General features: G+C 35.4%; 2 protein-coding genes across 2 annotated transcripts; both read left to right on the top strand.

Moving 5' to 3' along the window:
* Positions 1-386: 386 nt before the first annotated feature.
* LOC114184137 (U-box domain-containing protein 35-like) lies at positions 387-4,944 on the top strand. The gene is made up of 10 exons (XM_028071394.1): positions 387-652; positions 788-909; positions 1,015-1,136; positions 1,309-1,520; positions 1,608-1,653; positions 1,735-2,020; positions 2,507-2,614; positions 2,699-3,127; positions 3,676-4,440; positions 4,578-4,944. The coding sequence occupies exons 1-10, from the start codon at positions 457-459 to the stop codon at positions 4,653-4,655; spliced, it is 2,364 nt and encodes a 787-aa protein (XP_027927195.1). The 5' UTR covers positions 387-456; the 3' UTR covers positions 4,656-4,944.
* Positions 4,945-7,644: 2,700 nt separating this feature from the next.
* On the top strand, positions 7,645-13,423 carry LOC114185990 (transcription termination factor MTERF2, chloroplastic). Its single transcript, XM_028073981.1, has 5 exons — positions 7,645-8,664; positions 8,791-8,904; positions 9,144-9,326; positions 12,302-12,519; positions 12,916-13,423. The coding sequence occupies exons 1-5, from the start codon at positions 7,678-7,680 to the stop codon at positions 13,262-13,264; spliced, it is 1,851 nt and encodes a 616-aa protein (XP_027929782.1). The 5' UTR covers positions 7,645-7,677; the 3' UTR covers positions 13,265-13,423.
* Positions 13,424-13,627: the final 204 nt, after the last annotated feature.

Below are 13,627 nucleotides of genomic sequence, written 5' to 3'. Positions count from 1 at the left end.
ACCAAATATTAGTGGTGTGGTACCTTTAATATTAGTATGTATTTATAAAATTTTTAGGCATATAAATAGTGTTTAAATGTCAACTATCGATCAATTCACTACTAGTACCGAATCGATGACTAACTATATGAAAGATTCAAACTACATATTAGTCCAAGTTTATAATAGGATGGTATGTATGATATTGATTAATGTATAATAAAAATTAGTAACAATTTAAATTTTATGAAAAAAAAACCCGTATTTAAGGTTTTTGTCATTTGTGTTTACCTCTAACTGATAGGATAAGAAAAGAAAAATTTGATTGAATGAGCATAAATTAGGGATAGTTTTTAGTTTTGTTACCTAATAGAATAGGATGGTTATAGAAAAGATGAGAAGGCAGATGAAGAGTAATTTTAAAATTAATTTGGGGGATGAAATGAAAGCTGCACGAGTTGGCTGAGAAGAAGAGAAATGTGGCTTCCACATCCTAAAGGAGGAGCAGGGATTAGAAAGGGAGAAGGAGGAGGCAATGGAATAGTGGCAGTGGCTATAGATAAGGATAAAGGAAGCCATTACGCTCTTAAATGGGCTGTTGACTGTCTGCTTGGCAGAGGTCAGACTTTGATTCTCCTCCACGTTATGCACGGGACATCCTCACATGTTTCCGGTTAGTCCTATTTCTTCTTTTCCTCAAACATTAACAAAATCAATTTCAACCTCCATCATATAAGATTCTCAAACAAACTAAAATGGTTTTTGTTATTTCAATCTTCTTCTTTTTTTTTTTTTTCCATCGCAACAGGAGGTAGCGAGGCCGTTATATGTAACATCACCAGTTCATCTGCGTCTCCACAGAGATACCAACTTGATACCACTACCAAGGATTTGTTTCTCACTTTCCACTGCTATTGTACACGCAAAGATGTAGGTTTCGCGCTTTTGTTTTCTTGTTTTACTCAAATTAGTATGATAACACGGTATTACATTTTCCCCCAACATTATTCACTTCTGTACAAAATATTTTGTTAGGTACACTGCCTTGATGTCCTGCTTGAAGACAATGATGTTGTGAAAGCAATAACAGAATACGTCTCTTATGCTGCGATTGAAAACTTGGTGATTGGTGCAACATCCAGGCATGGGTTTATTCGGTAGGATTTCATGTCTGCAATTTAATCTTAAATTAGGATTGAATTCGTAACTATTTTTAGAAGGAGTATTATTTTGAAATTTGTGGACAGAGACACGCAAAAGGATGAGTCATTGTCATATAGTATTATCCATCATGTTGCACCTTTCTTAATGTAGTCTTTCCCTGTGCAGATTTAAGTCATCGTCAAGTGCATCAAGTAGCATATCAAAGGGGGCGCCGGACTTTTGTACCGTGTTTATCATTTCAAAGGGAAAAATCTCGTCAGTTCGGAATGCTACTCGACCAGCCGCACATACATCCCCACTTCTGATCCATATACGGAATCTAAAGAACAAGGACGAAAATCATCAAGAAATACCCTTCAGAAATACGAATACCAGAGGTTTGTTTCTGTTTTTTGGGTGTGTATATTCCGCATCGATCAATTCTTGCTTGCACTTAGTTTTAATCATGTGTATATATGCTGCAGACAGGACGTCATTCAAACCACAGAGCTGGCACGAAGAATCTATTCAGTAAGTCTTTAGTCAAACCATTCAAAGTCCAAGCCCATAATAATATAACACGGTTTCCTTGGTTCGGTTGGGTTGAAGCAGGTCTCCATTTTCAAGAGGAAGAGGCACGACTGGATTGTCATGCGTGGACTTCCCAGACTCAGATACAGAAATATCATTTGTAAGCTCCGATAGGCCTAGCAGTTGTCGTTCGTCCTCCGTTTATGACTATATTGATGCAAGCCGAACTCCGCGGGTTTCTACCAGTTCAGATCATAGCTTTGGATCAACCCGATTGGGACTCAAGTTCAATGACCTCGGTTCACCCGATACGTCATTTTCTCACGAAAGCAGTAGAACATCATTCTCATATTCATCACAGAGCATGGTGAGTGAGTGAGGACATGTGTTTTTCCTTTATTCTTTACACGCCACTTCTATTGATTGATCATATATTGATATTATCCGAGTAAAGCAAGCTTTATCATTACATTTCAAATGGATAGGTTTTATATTTTTAAGATTTAGGGTTTAGGGTTGTCGTTGAAAGACTCAAGTCGGCTATATTGTGGTTACGGTGTAAGTCACACACCGAACCATCCGTTCTTATATCATTGATGAGTTATTTTTCTTATATAGAGTTGGTCATTGAGAGATTATAATTTTATATATCAATGACATTAGTCTTATACGCATAATATATAGTCTTTCTATTTATATAATGTTTAATTTTGTTTTTTTAACAATTGTGTGATTTTAACTCACACTTGAATTATCCCGACATAAATAAAAAGATAAAATAGTTTAATCATGTTTGAGCCCATCAATACGTGACCATTGAAGGTATCAACTTCCCTTTGCTAAAATAATTTAGGATGAAGAAGCAGCAGAAGCTGATATGAAGAGGCTGAAGCTTGAGTTAAAGCAAACGATGGATATGTACAGTACAGCATGCAGAGAAGCACTAACAGCCCAGCATAAGGTATATTCTGAAAAATATACAGTCTCTTTTTCTATAAATGTGTTATTGGGATTTCAACTGGTACCACTATTTTGGTTGCTACAGTTAGTAGAGTTGACACACTGGAGAATTGAGGAAGAAAGAAAATTAGAAGAGGCACGATTGGCTGAGGAAGCTGCGCTGGCAATTGCAGAGAAAGAGAAAGCAAGATGTAGAGCAGCCATGGAAACTGCTGAAGCATCGAAGAAAATTGCTCAGGTTGAAACACACAGAAGAGCGACTGTTGAAGTTAAAGCTCTTAAAGAAGCAGAGGAAATGAGGAAGCTTTTGGACAATCTAGCCCAAACTGATGTAAGATATAGGAGATACTGTATAGAGGAGATTGAAGCAGCCACGAACTTCTTTTCTGAATCCCAGAAAATCGGAGAAGGAGGTTATGGCCCTGTTTTTAAATGTTTCCTTGATCACACTTCGGTTGCTGTCAAGGTTCTACGTCCAGATGCTGCTCAAGGGAAGGCACAGTTTCAGCAAGAGGTGATCAACCAGTGGACATGAGTAATTCTACACCAGTTTTTTGGTATTTAACTGCATAACATGTTTCCATCGCGTCTAGTCTACGTTAGGTTTGGCCTTTTATGATGAATGAGACCTGTAAAATCTGATGAAACCACAACACGGATATCCATATAGTTGGATAGCTAGCCTCTCTTCCACAACATTCTTTTCTATCATAAACTTCTCGTCACATCTCTCTCTTCTTTCCATTTCTCTTCACTTTTTTATTCAATCCATTTCTTAAAACCCAAAATTGGGATGAACACTCCTCAATCACTTCCCAATGAAATCTAGCCAATTCCAAAGACACATACACACACAAAGAGTGGAGAGAGAGAAGGAGAACTTTAGATCTCAAGGGTAACCATGCATAATTTAAAGCCTCGTGTCTATTTTTATAGTCTTCTGAGTTCTGATTCACAATGCCTGGAACAGAATTGTAGGAACCAATCAGAAATACTAGCCAAAGTTGTTGTGGGAGAGTGATATTTGTAATCAATCCTAAATATATAAATGTGCTTATGCAGGTTGACATTCTGAGCTGCATGCGACACCCAAACATGGTGCTTCTTCTGGGAGCATGTCCGCAGTATGGCATATTGATATATGAATATATGGCTAATGGAAGCCTGGAAGATTGTCTGTTTCGAAAAAGGAAGAACAAGGTTCTGTCTTGGCAGCTGAGGTTGCGAATTGCTGCAGAGATAACGACGGGCCTTCTATTCCTGCATCAGACCAAGCCTGAACCTTTAGTGCACCGTGATCTGAAACCAGGCAACATTTTGCTAGACCAGAATTATGTGAGTAAGATAAGCGATGTTGGATTAGCAAGGCTTGTCCCAGCAGTAGCTGAAGACGTAACACAATGCTGCATGACATCAGCAGCTGGAACATTTTGTTATATTGATCCTGAGTATCAGCAAACAGGAATGCTTGGCGTAAAGTCGGATGTTTATTCTCTAGGGATAATTTTTCTTCAACTATTGACTGGCAGACCTCCAATGGGATTAGCTCACCATGCCGCCCAGGCTATAGAGAAAGACACCTTTGAGGAAATGCTGGACCCATCTGTAACCGATTGGCCTCTTCAACAAGCCTTGTGCCTTGCAAAGATAGCAGTCAAGTGTGCGGAACTCAGGCGAAAAGATAGGCCAGACCTTGCCCAAGTGGTGTTGCCAGAGCTCGATAAATTGAGAGACTTTGCAGAAGAAAACATGACAGTGCGATTGTTTCCCATCAATTTAGAATGCACTGCGCCCTCACCCTGCCACAGTGAAACTTCTGTGCAACAGGTTTTTACTTTATTGCTCCCAAATCACCTAATATGCATAAAAATTAATTATTTATCATAATATGATGACATTTATATGGATGCATACATACTATAGCAGCCTTCCAATTTAATGATCTTGTTGAGGTCATGTTGCAGGATGTGATGAGCGACCAACGCCTTGTACATTCCGTAGGCTCATCAGCTCCATCGACTCCCACAGAAGAAAAACATTAAATATATGCATATATTTATTAATATAGACGAGACTGCTTTATTCTGCAGGAATGTCAAAATCTGGGATGTACATGCATGCAGCGCCTAAACTCAAGCAGAGAAAAATACAAGTAAAAAGTTTTTTTCGGTTGACAGTGTACACATGTAACAAGGACTCATTATGTTCTAGGATATGTGGGGTGCAAACAAAGGTAGAGCCAGCATTAATTTTTGTATTATGTAAATATCTTAGAATGTAAATCCCACATTTTCTATACTCTGACAAAAAAAGTACGACAATTTGGTAGTACAATCCTATCGCACTTTTTTTTTTTAATGCAGCAACATGTCTTTTCATCGCTATGAACATATAAACCTATTCTCCGGTATGGTTTGCAATGCAAATTGAAGTTACAGAGTACTCAAGGAATTAAATAATGGATAAAGATACTTTGATATACTTTCATTTTTAATTTATCACTTTTAAATTATTACATCACAAAAAAAATTAAAATAAATAATTAAAAAAATTTGGAGTAGTAAATCAAAAAAATTAAATCAAAATATCATTATTCTTAAATAATACAACTCGTTCGTTTTCACAGTACAGAATGGTATAAGTTTTTTTTTTCACTCTAGTTGCTTGGAAAAAGTTTGGTGGAAATCAATTTCTATCGCAAAGGAGTTACTATAGATCATATGATGCGAAGATAAATAAAAATAAGATGGATTAATGGAATTTATAATATATAGGGGTATCTATATGTCATCACATTATCCATTTAGGCCTAGACAAAAAAAAGTTTTTCTTCTTACATCATACGATCCTATGTAGAAATAGGAAGAGGAAAATATTTAACATTTAAATGTTTTCTCTTTTCCCTCATTCTTTTTTTAGGCTTAATTAGACTTTTGGTCCCTTACTTTATATGCTGGATTCATTTTGGTCCCCTAATTTTTTCGGAGTTCAATTTAGTCCTCCACTTTGTTAAAACAGATTAAAATGGTTCCTCCCGTTAGTTTTGGTTAAACGGCGTCAGAATAGTACCACTGTGTCGGTTTGAAACAGGAAGGTGACAAGTTTTGAATCCCTTGTCATCAATGTGGTGTAATGAGGTGGCAACGCAGGTTATTTATGGAGATAAAAGTGTTCATTTGCCCTAATTTCAGTGCTCTTCTTTGTTCTGTTGAAGTTCATCTTCATTTGACAAGCTTTATTAATTCTGAGTGATGTCTAGGAGCCACTGTTCTTTATCTTTCTCCTGTAATTCGTGGGGTATGCAACATTGAATCCATTAAAAAACCAAAAAACTTACCTTCGATTTCGTGCCACTACGAACAAAGCGACGACCCTATGCCACATCGAAGGAGAGCACGAATCCTTCCTCTTCAAATCTTTATCTATTGATTGTTTTTCGCTTCTTCCTCGAACCCTAATTTCTTCAATCGTTATCCCCAATTTCTTCCTCGAACCCTAATTTCTTTCAAAACCCAATTACAACTACAATTTCTGGTTTACTGTACACATAATCTGATGTCCCTACCTTGTCACGTCATTTTTAATTGTCACATTATTATTACATCAGATCACTCTGCCGTTAACTTCTTTAACGTTGTTAATGTCGATGACTAAATCTAACCTCCTACACAAACTAGAGGACTAAATTGAACCCCAAACAAATTAGAAGACCAAAATGAATCCAACATATAAATTAGAAGATTACATCAGATCATTCTGTCGTTTTCTCTTTTCCCTCATTTTTTTTAAATAAATATAAACAAGTTAATACTATAATGATTTTTCCAATTTCATCTCTATTTTCAATGTTCTCACTTTTATTTTTAAGAATGAGTCAATATAGTTTTTATGTCAAATTGGTGTTAATGGCATAAATAACAAATAACATGTCATCTATACAAATCTTATGTTAAAAAAATGAAGATTTGTCCTTGATATTGCATATTTTGTATAATCAAGTATTTGTTGATTTAGGGATGTAAATATTATTCTTCAAAGACTACATAGAGTTGATCAATCAAATTTATAAATTAATGTGTTTTCTTTTATCCTTAAACTCTTATCCCTATGTAATGTGATTGAATGCTTTCATTTTGTAACATGTTTTTGAAAAATAATGGTATCTATTATTCAATATGAAATGTACATATTTAAACTAAGTATGTTCTTAAATAAATTATTTATTGTTAAATGATTAAAAGTTATTGACTCTTATGAGTGTTAAAACAAATTATTTTCTGATTGATAAATCTGTATCATCTAAAATAAAGTCGTCTATTTTTTAATCATTTAATTTATTAGAGGCCTGAATTTTATTATTTTTCTTCTAATATGGTTTATTTTCCTGAATTATTTTTATTTAATATTTGAATTTTAATAGTTTGTACTAAATATTAGTAATCTCTAATATATATCATCTAATTTTATTTTATTTTACTTCCTTTTTAATTATTCAAAATTATAGTTATTTTATTTTACTTTTAAATAAAATAAAATATATAAAATCAATTTATATAATGTGTAAAATTATCATTTAATTTATAGATATTCATATTTAACTAAAATTATTATATTTAACATATTTTTTTCAGTAATTTAAATTTAAATTTTTACTTTTTGTTTCTTTATGAACTTTAAGTCTATGTATAATTATAATATACATCCAATTTTATCCATAAATATAATATTCTTTTTATAAACATTTATTATATAATTAAAATTATTTATTTTATAAAAATTATATATAAAATAAAACATGTGAATAAATAATATATATATATATATATATATATATTCAATTAATGAAATAAATCTTTGTTTTAAAATCACATTACATATATTTATATTTTTTATAATGATATTTTGAACTTTTATCTTTAAAATGGATAAATAAACTTTATAAAATTAATTAAAATTAAAAAGATATGAATATTTGAAGTTGGGATGGTCAAAGGGTTTAGAATTAGAGTATATAGTAGGGGTTTTAGGATATAGTGGGGATGAGTAGAGTGGTTATCTGAGAAGATGTTGGTTAAAATTCAAACAAACTGGTTTGTCCCTGTTGCAGTCCCATTCCCAGTCCCACACAAGGTAGAGGGTTGTTATGTGATGAGTAAGTGCCTGTTATCCACGCATCCTCCTACACCATTTGAAGTCGATAATGATAAATCGAGGAGAAGAAGAAGAAGAAGAAGAAGAAGATCAAATTGGAGTTGTGGTTGTGGTTCGGAGGAGGCACATGCACAGAGACAGGATCTCTCTGAATCTGAATCTGAATCCAAACGGGAATTGGAAGTGCTGGAAGCTCGCAGGGCCATTTCAAGTTATCTGGGAGAGTTGGGAGTGTCAGAGGAGGAATCGTTGTCCATCGCGTGGAATTGCCCGGGGTATGTGAAGATGTTGGTGGAAGGTGTGAGGGATTTGGATGAGTGGGGGTGGGAGGCAGATGAAGAAATTGCTGGATTGAGCTTCAAAGACAAGATTCTTCATGTTGCCGCTCAAAAAGGGGACAAGGGGAAAATTGCCTACTTAGAGACTCTGGGTCTCACTCTCTCTTGGTCTATCAACGTCGCCGGATATCTCTCCGCTCACACCCTCCCCTCTCTCATGCACAAGGTTACGCGCATCAAGCAACTCTTCTTTTCTCCTTCCGATAACGATAACAATAACCACCCCTCGTTGCTCATGAGAAACATTCGCCTCACTATGCGCCACTTGTCCATTTCAATTGACGAAGACCTGCAACGCACTTTCTCCTTTTTCGAAAAGCTTCAAGCAAAGCCTGGTGGCCTAAACATCTTGGCTTCCCAAGATTCTGCTTTCTCTTCCTTAATCCAATCCTTCCCTCGTATGCTTCACTTATCCGTAGACAACCACTTAACACTCATACTGGATTCTCTCCTCAACTTTGGAATCCCCACATCTCGCGTCTCACACATAATACTTGCTTTCCCTCCTCTTCTCTTCTGGAATCATCAAATCCTGCAAACTAGACTCCTCGCCGTCAAGCAGGTACCAACCTACCGTCCCTTCCATCTATTCTTCGTTACCTGTTTGCCTTATAATTAAATCCACGCATCATTTTGATCTCAATTTCTTCCTTTTCAACTAATAAAATACTATTATGTTATTTTCTAGATTAACGTGGCTGATCAAGATTATGCCAAGTTGCTGCTAAAATATCCTTGGCTTCTGTCGACAAGTATACAAGAAAATTATGTAGAGCTCCTTGCTTTTTCGTATTCTATCAAGGTATAATTTTGTTCTGTCATGATTGCGTGTATCCATTTGATTTCGGATGCATATTCAATGTAACTGGATATATCATCACTGAAAGGAAACCAAGGACATTTTATTTGAATTATTGTTTTTCAATAATTTACATGAAAACATATTCGATAGTGAAATGGAACTAATGAACAACCTTTCGTTCCACCCTGGTTGAGGGATTTATGGAAGGACTGAATTAATAATAGAAGGCTTCAATATAGGTTCCAAAGACACAGATAGACCGTGCAATTGAAAGCCACCCTCATCTATTGAGCTGTTCAACTAGCAAGCTGGAGTTGATGGTAGATCAGTTTGCTAAACTTGGAGTTCGGAAGAAAAAGTTAAGTCAGGTTATTGCTAAAAGTCCTCAACTACTACTACGGAAGCCCAAAGACTTTCTACAGGTATTTATTTTTAGCTTCAATAAAGTGTTTAATTTGTAACAAATGACATAAGTGTATAAATCCATTGATGTGAGTTCACTCAACAACATAAGCTTTTGAGATTGCATGCTTTTGGCATGTTATTAGAGCCTCCACCAACAAGTGGTCTAGAGTTCAATCCTCGCTTCACCCATTTTTGAATTAGATAAAGTTGAAATTTAGCACAACGTAGGGCCTGTGCACTATCTTTCATTTGAGACCAATAGGGTCCTGTGTGAGGGGGCAAATTAGAGAGGTTATGAAAGAGTTAAAATATTTAGGTCATGCATGTTGGTTGGCTTCTCAGAACTTGTGAAGTTCATGATGCTCAATAACTAAAGTAGGAGTGGAGACTTGGGCCACAATAGTTAGTTGAGGTTGCGAGAGCAAGCTTTGGTGCGACATTCTTCTTCAACGTGATCACAACCGCCACCACATCCTCTACTTCGATAATCACGATGAGAGGAGTGAGAGACTAGGGCAAGGAATCCCCGAGAGACATTGAAGTGCTTTCAAAAGATTCGAGAAAGATACAAAGGAATTAGAATAAATTTGAGAGTGCGTGTTTCCCTCTCTCACTATTTTATACTTGTAATCATTTTGGATACATTAGGTACAATGTCCGAGAGGGAAGAGGAGAGAATTCGAAGAGATACATCTAGGAACTAGGTCCAGCACAAAACACACAATAATTCCTATTTAAGACTATTCAAACAAAAGTAGAATATTTTGCAATCAGGTGATTAGGCTTTTGAACATACGTCTGGATGTCTATGCTCTCCAACTTGATGTTCATCAAGCTGGTGAGTACATTGTAGAAATGATAAACATTGTTTGAATAAACTTTCTTTGCCTTTGTCCATACGTCACATCAGGCAGTAAAGGCTTGGTACTGTGCCTGAAGATTGGGGGTAAGAGAGAACAATAAGATGCTACATAAAAGAGGTGGGAATTGCGGAAGTTGTAGTTGTTAAATGAGCTTTTGCATGGGATTAGTAGTATGTTGGTGAAAGTTAGGAGAGATTGAGTGGAAGCCAAAATTAAAAAGAAACCGTGGAGTCAAACAAAGCCCAAAGGTGGTTTGCCCAAAGAAGGAGAAGAACAATAGGAAATCATGGAACGGTGGGTCACTGGAAAGTATTGTCACGTGCTGATATGCTGTGGTTGAGTGAAAGGAATTTAGGCAATGATTCTTGCACGATGGTGGTTGTCGGTAGATGGCAACTTCGGTGATGTCTGCTTGTTGGAGAAAGGAGCACTCGTTGGTGAATGAAGAATTGCAACAGTTTGTGTGAGCAATGCACTGGGGTAAAAAGGAGAAGATGAAAAAGGAAAGCCTAGCCCTATGATACCATAAAAAGTTTTTCTGTTGTGACTTGTGTTTAATTACAGATGTAAATCCTTTATTTATAATCATTCAAAATATTGAATAGGGAAACCTAATAATAGCTAATAATGGAGAATATCCCTGGTTATCAGTTCAGTTGTACATATTTCCTTAATTACTAAGATCAAATCATATCTTTTACACAGTTCACATGTTCCAAGCTTGGTGCATATAACCTATACCCTCCATCTTGAAGGGGGGAGTGCTACCGAAACCTTTTTATTGTCATCTAGATTATTTTGTAAATGCTGTTTCGGCTGTGGTTGTCAATCATATAGGGTCATAGGTGCAGGTTTTCTGTCAGTCTCTTTGTATTTCTGTTCAGACTTAACATGTATGAAATAGATATGCTGAGAGCTCACTCTCAAGCATTTTTTTCTCTAAGACACTTCTACTCTCAAGAATTTGGGCTTAAAAGGCCTAAATATATCCAGTGAAACTGACTAGTAATAGCCCTATATACTCAGCCCCCCAAAACTAGTAAAGTGAGATTGTACAAACTTTATATGTAAACATTATCTTTAGGCTATGTGGGACTAAACCAACACCCCTTATGTTGCAATTAAGGCAGACTCCAGAGAGGCCACAACTGAGGAAGCCACAATTAAGGCCGTTTTTCAACATGTATCAATAAATGCAATTAAAGCTTGGGATCAATCCCTCTCAGAACTAGGGCTATCGGCCTGGAGTAAATGCAAGTGACTCAGCAATGGATCTTGGGTAAATTTTCATACTATCTCAAAATTTGGGTTAAGAGGCCTACTCGTCCACTGAAAACTAGTTTGTAAAATGAGAATTGTCCAAAATTTCCAAATTCTTTGTAAACCTTATTTTTAGGCTTGTAGAATTAAACCAACACTCGAGGTTGCAATTAATTCCAGAGTCCACACTAAGGGAAGCTTGGGATGACCACAATTTAGGCAGTTTTTCAACATGCACCTATGACTTGTTGCTGATTCGTAGGCCTCAATCCCTCTTTTCTTCTGGCGTGTGTTTTATCTTCAGTTCAGATTGAGAGACAAAGCACAAATGTTATCATCTTTCAGATAGCTGTTACTTTCCCTCCGTAGATGTTACCTTTCTGGAAAATGAACCTTTAGAGAGAGAACATTATTTTGAAAGCTTATGTCTTCTTTTCTGAGATAGTATTTCCTTGTTGTCCTTTGAAATGTCATTTGACAAATGTATTAGCTTTTTTGTGTTGGCATCTAAACTAAACGTGCTGAGACCAAGGTTGGTACCCTACATTGGTGTATCAGACGAAAGGAAAACAGAAACTGACTCAACAAGAACAATCATCTAAACCTACTAAATGTTCCTTTGCTCATTCCTTTGAGTAATTTTCTGAATCAGATAGCTTGTCAATCATGAAAGCACTACCTATGGAGATTTTCCATGACCTTATTGGCAAGTTCGAAATAATAGATTTCCAATTTCTATTCTGTAGCTTCAAAAGGGAAGTGTTGTAATAATCCCACTAATTACTTTATAATTATTGTAATTATTAGAAATTAGGATAATTGTTTGTCACTACAAACCTATCAAGTCTCTTGCTCGTTGTTGCCTGCAGATTGTTCTGTTGTTTGAAAATATGGATTTAGATAAAGAAACTATTGGAAGAATACTTGCCCGCTGCCCTGAAATTTTTGCTTCCAGCATTAATAAAACTTTACAAAGGAAGATTGAGTTCCTTGATAGGGTTGGCGTTCGAAAGACTTTCTGGCCTGGGGTTATCAGAAAGTATCCTGAATTACTTGTATCTGACATTGACAAAACTTTACTACTAAGGTATTGCTCTGACTCATCTATTTTATTTTTTATTTTTACCTGTTTCAGTATTATATTTGTTTACTCTTACCCAACTAATGTTTATACATTCACTATGCACCCTGTGTCATTTTCCAGCAGCAGGTATCTTCTATTTTAAAATAACCTTTCGTGCGTTAGATTTTTTAATGATATAACCATGATATTGTTCTGATGCAAGTTTCAGTTTTCTCTGATGAGAAATAAAAGCAAATAATGATTTCGTAATTTCTTCAACTGTATTTTGACCACTCCATAAATGTTACATTTCATGAGCAAAAGACGTGAAACATGAACCTGCTTCTCACTAGTGATTGAATGATTGAGGTGTCATTTTGTTTATTATCTAGTAATTTTATCTGTTGTTGATGCTTGCAGGATAATGTACTTAATGAAGTTAGGTCTTTCAGAAGAAGAAATTGCATTTATGGTACGCACATTTTCTCCTCTTCTTGGGTACAGTATAGAGGGGGTTCTTAAGCCAAAAATAGAATTCCTGGTGAACTCAATGGAGAGGCCAGTTAGAGATGTGGTGAGTTACCCTCGGTATTTTAGCTATTCACTAGAGAAGAAGATAAAGCCAAGATATTGGGTGTTGAAAAGAAGGGATATTAAATGTAGCTTAAAGGATATGCTGGGAAAAAATGACGAAGAATTTGCCGCTGAGTTTATGGGTATTGGAAGGATGCCCGTCTCTCATCCTGAGTCTTCTAATGATAGCCTGTAAATATCGATTGTTGTATTGTAATTTTAGGTTTCCCTTGTAGAAATCGAGGTTAGTACATCAGATTTGTAGGTCTCGCTTGTAATTATTTTCAAAGTGATAGAAATTCTTTCAAAAAATTCAAAAAATTTAAAATATCTTAGATTACATAATGTGAAAAAATATCTTAGATTACACAATGTCAAATTTAAAAATGTGTTCCAAGTTGAAAATTTTAAAATGTATTTTAAATTGTTTCATTTGATTTTTTTATTACATAATTTCTAATGTATTTTGAAATATAAAAATATAGTTTAAATTACTTTGAAAACAGTATTTCAAATTATATAATTTATAATGTATTCTGAATTGAATAATAGGAAATGT

The sequence above is a fragment of the Vigna unguiculata genome, chromosome 5 (assembly GCF_004118075.2).
Source record: "Vigna unguiculata cultivar IT97K-499-35 chromosome 5, ASM411807v1, whole genome shotgun sequence".
Taxonomy (NCBI): Eukaryota; Viridiplantae; Streptophyta; class Magnoliopsida; order Fabales; family Fabaceae; genus Vigna; species Vigna unguiculata.
This window is presented reverse-complemented; position numbering and strand designations above follow the sequence as displayed.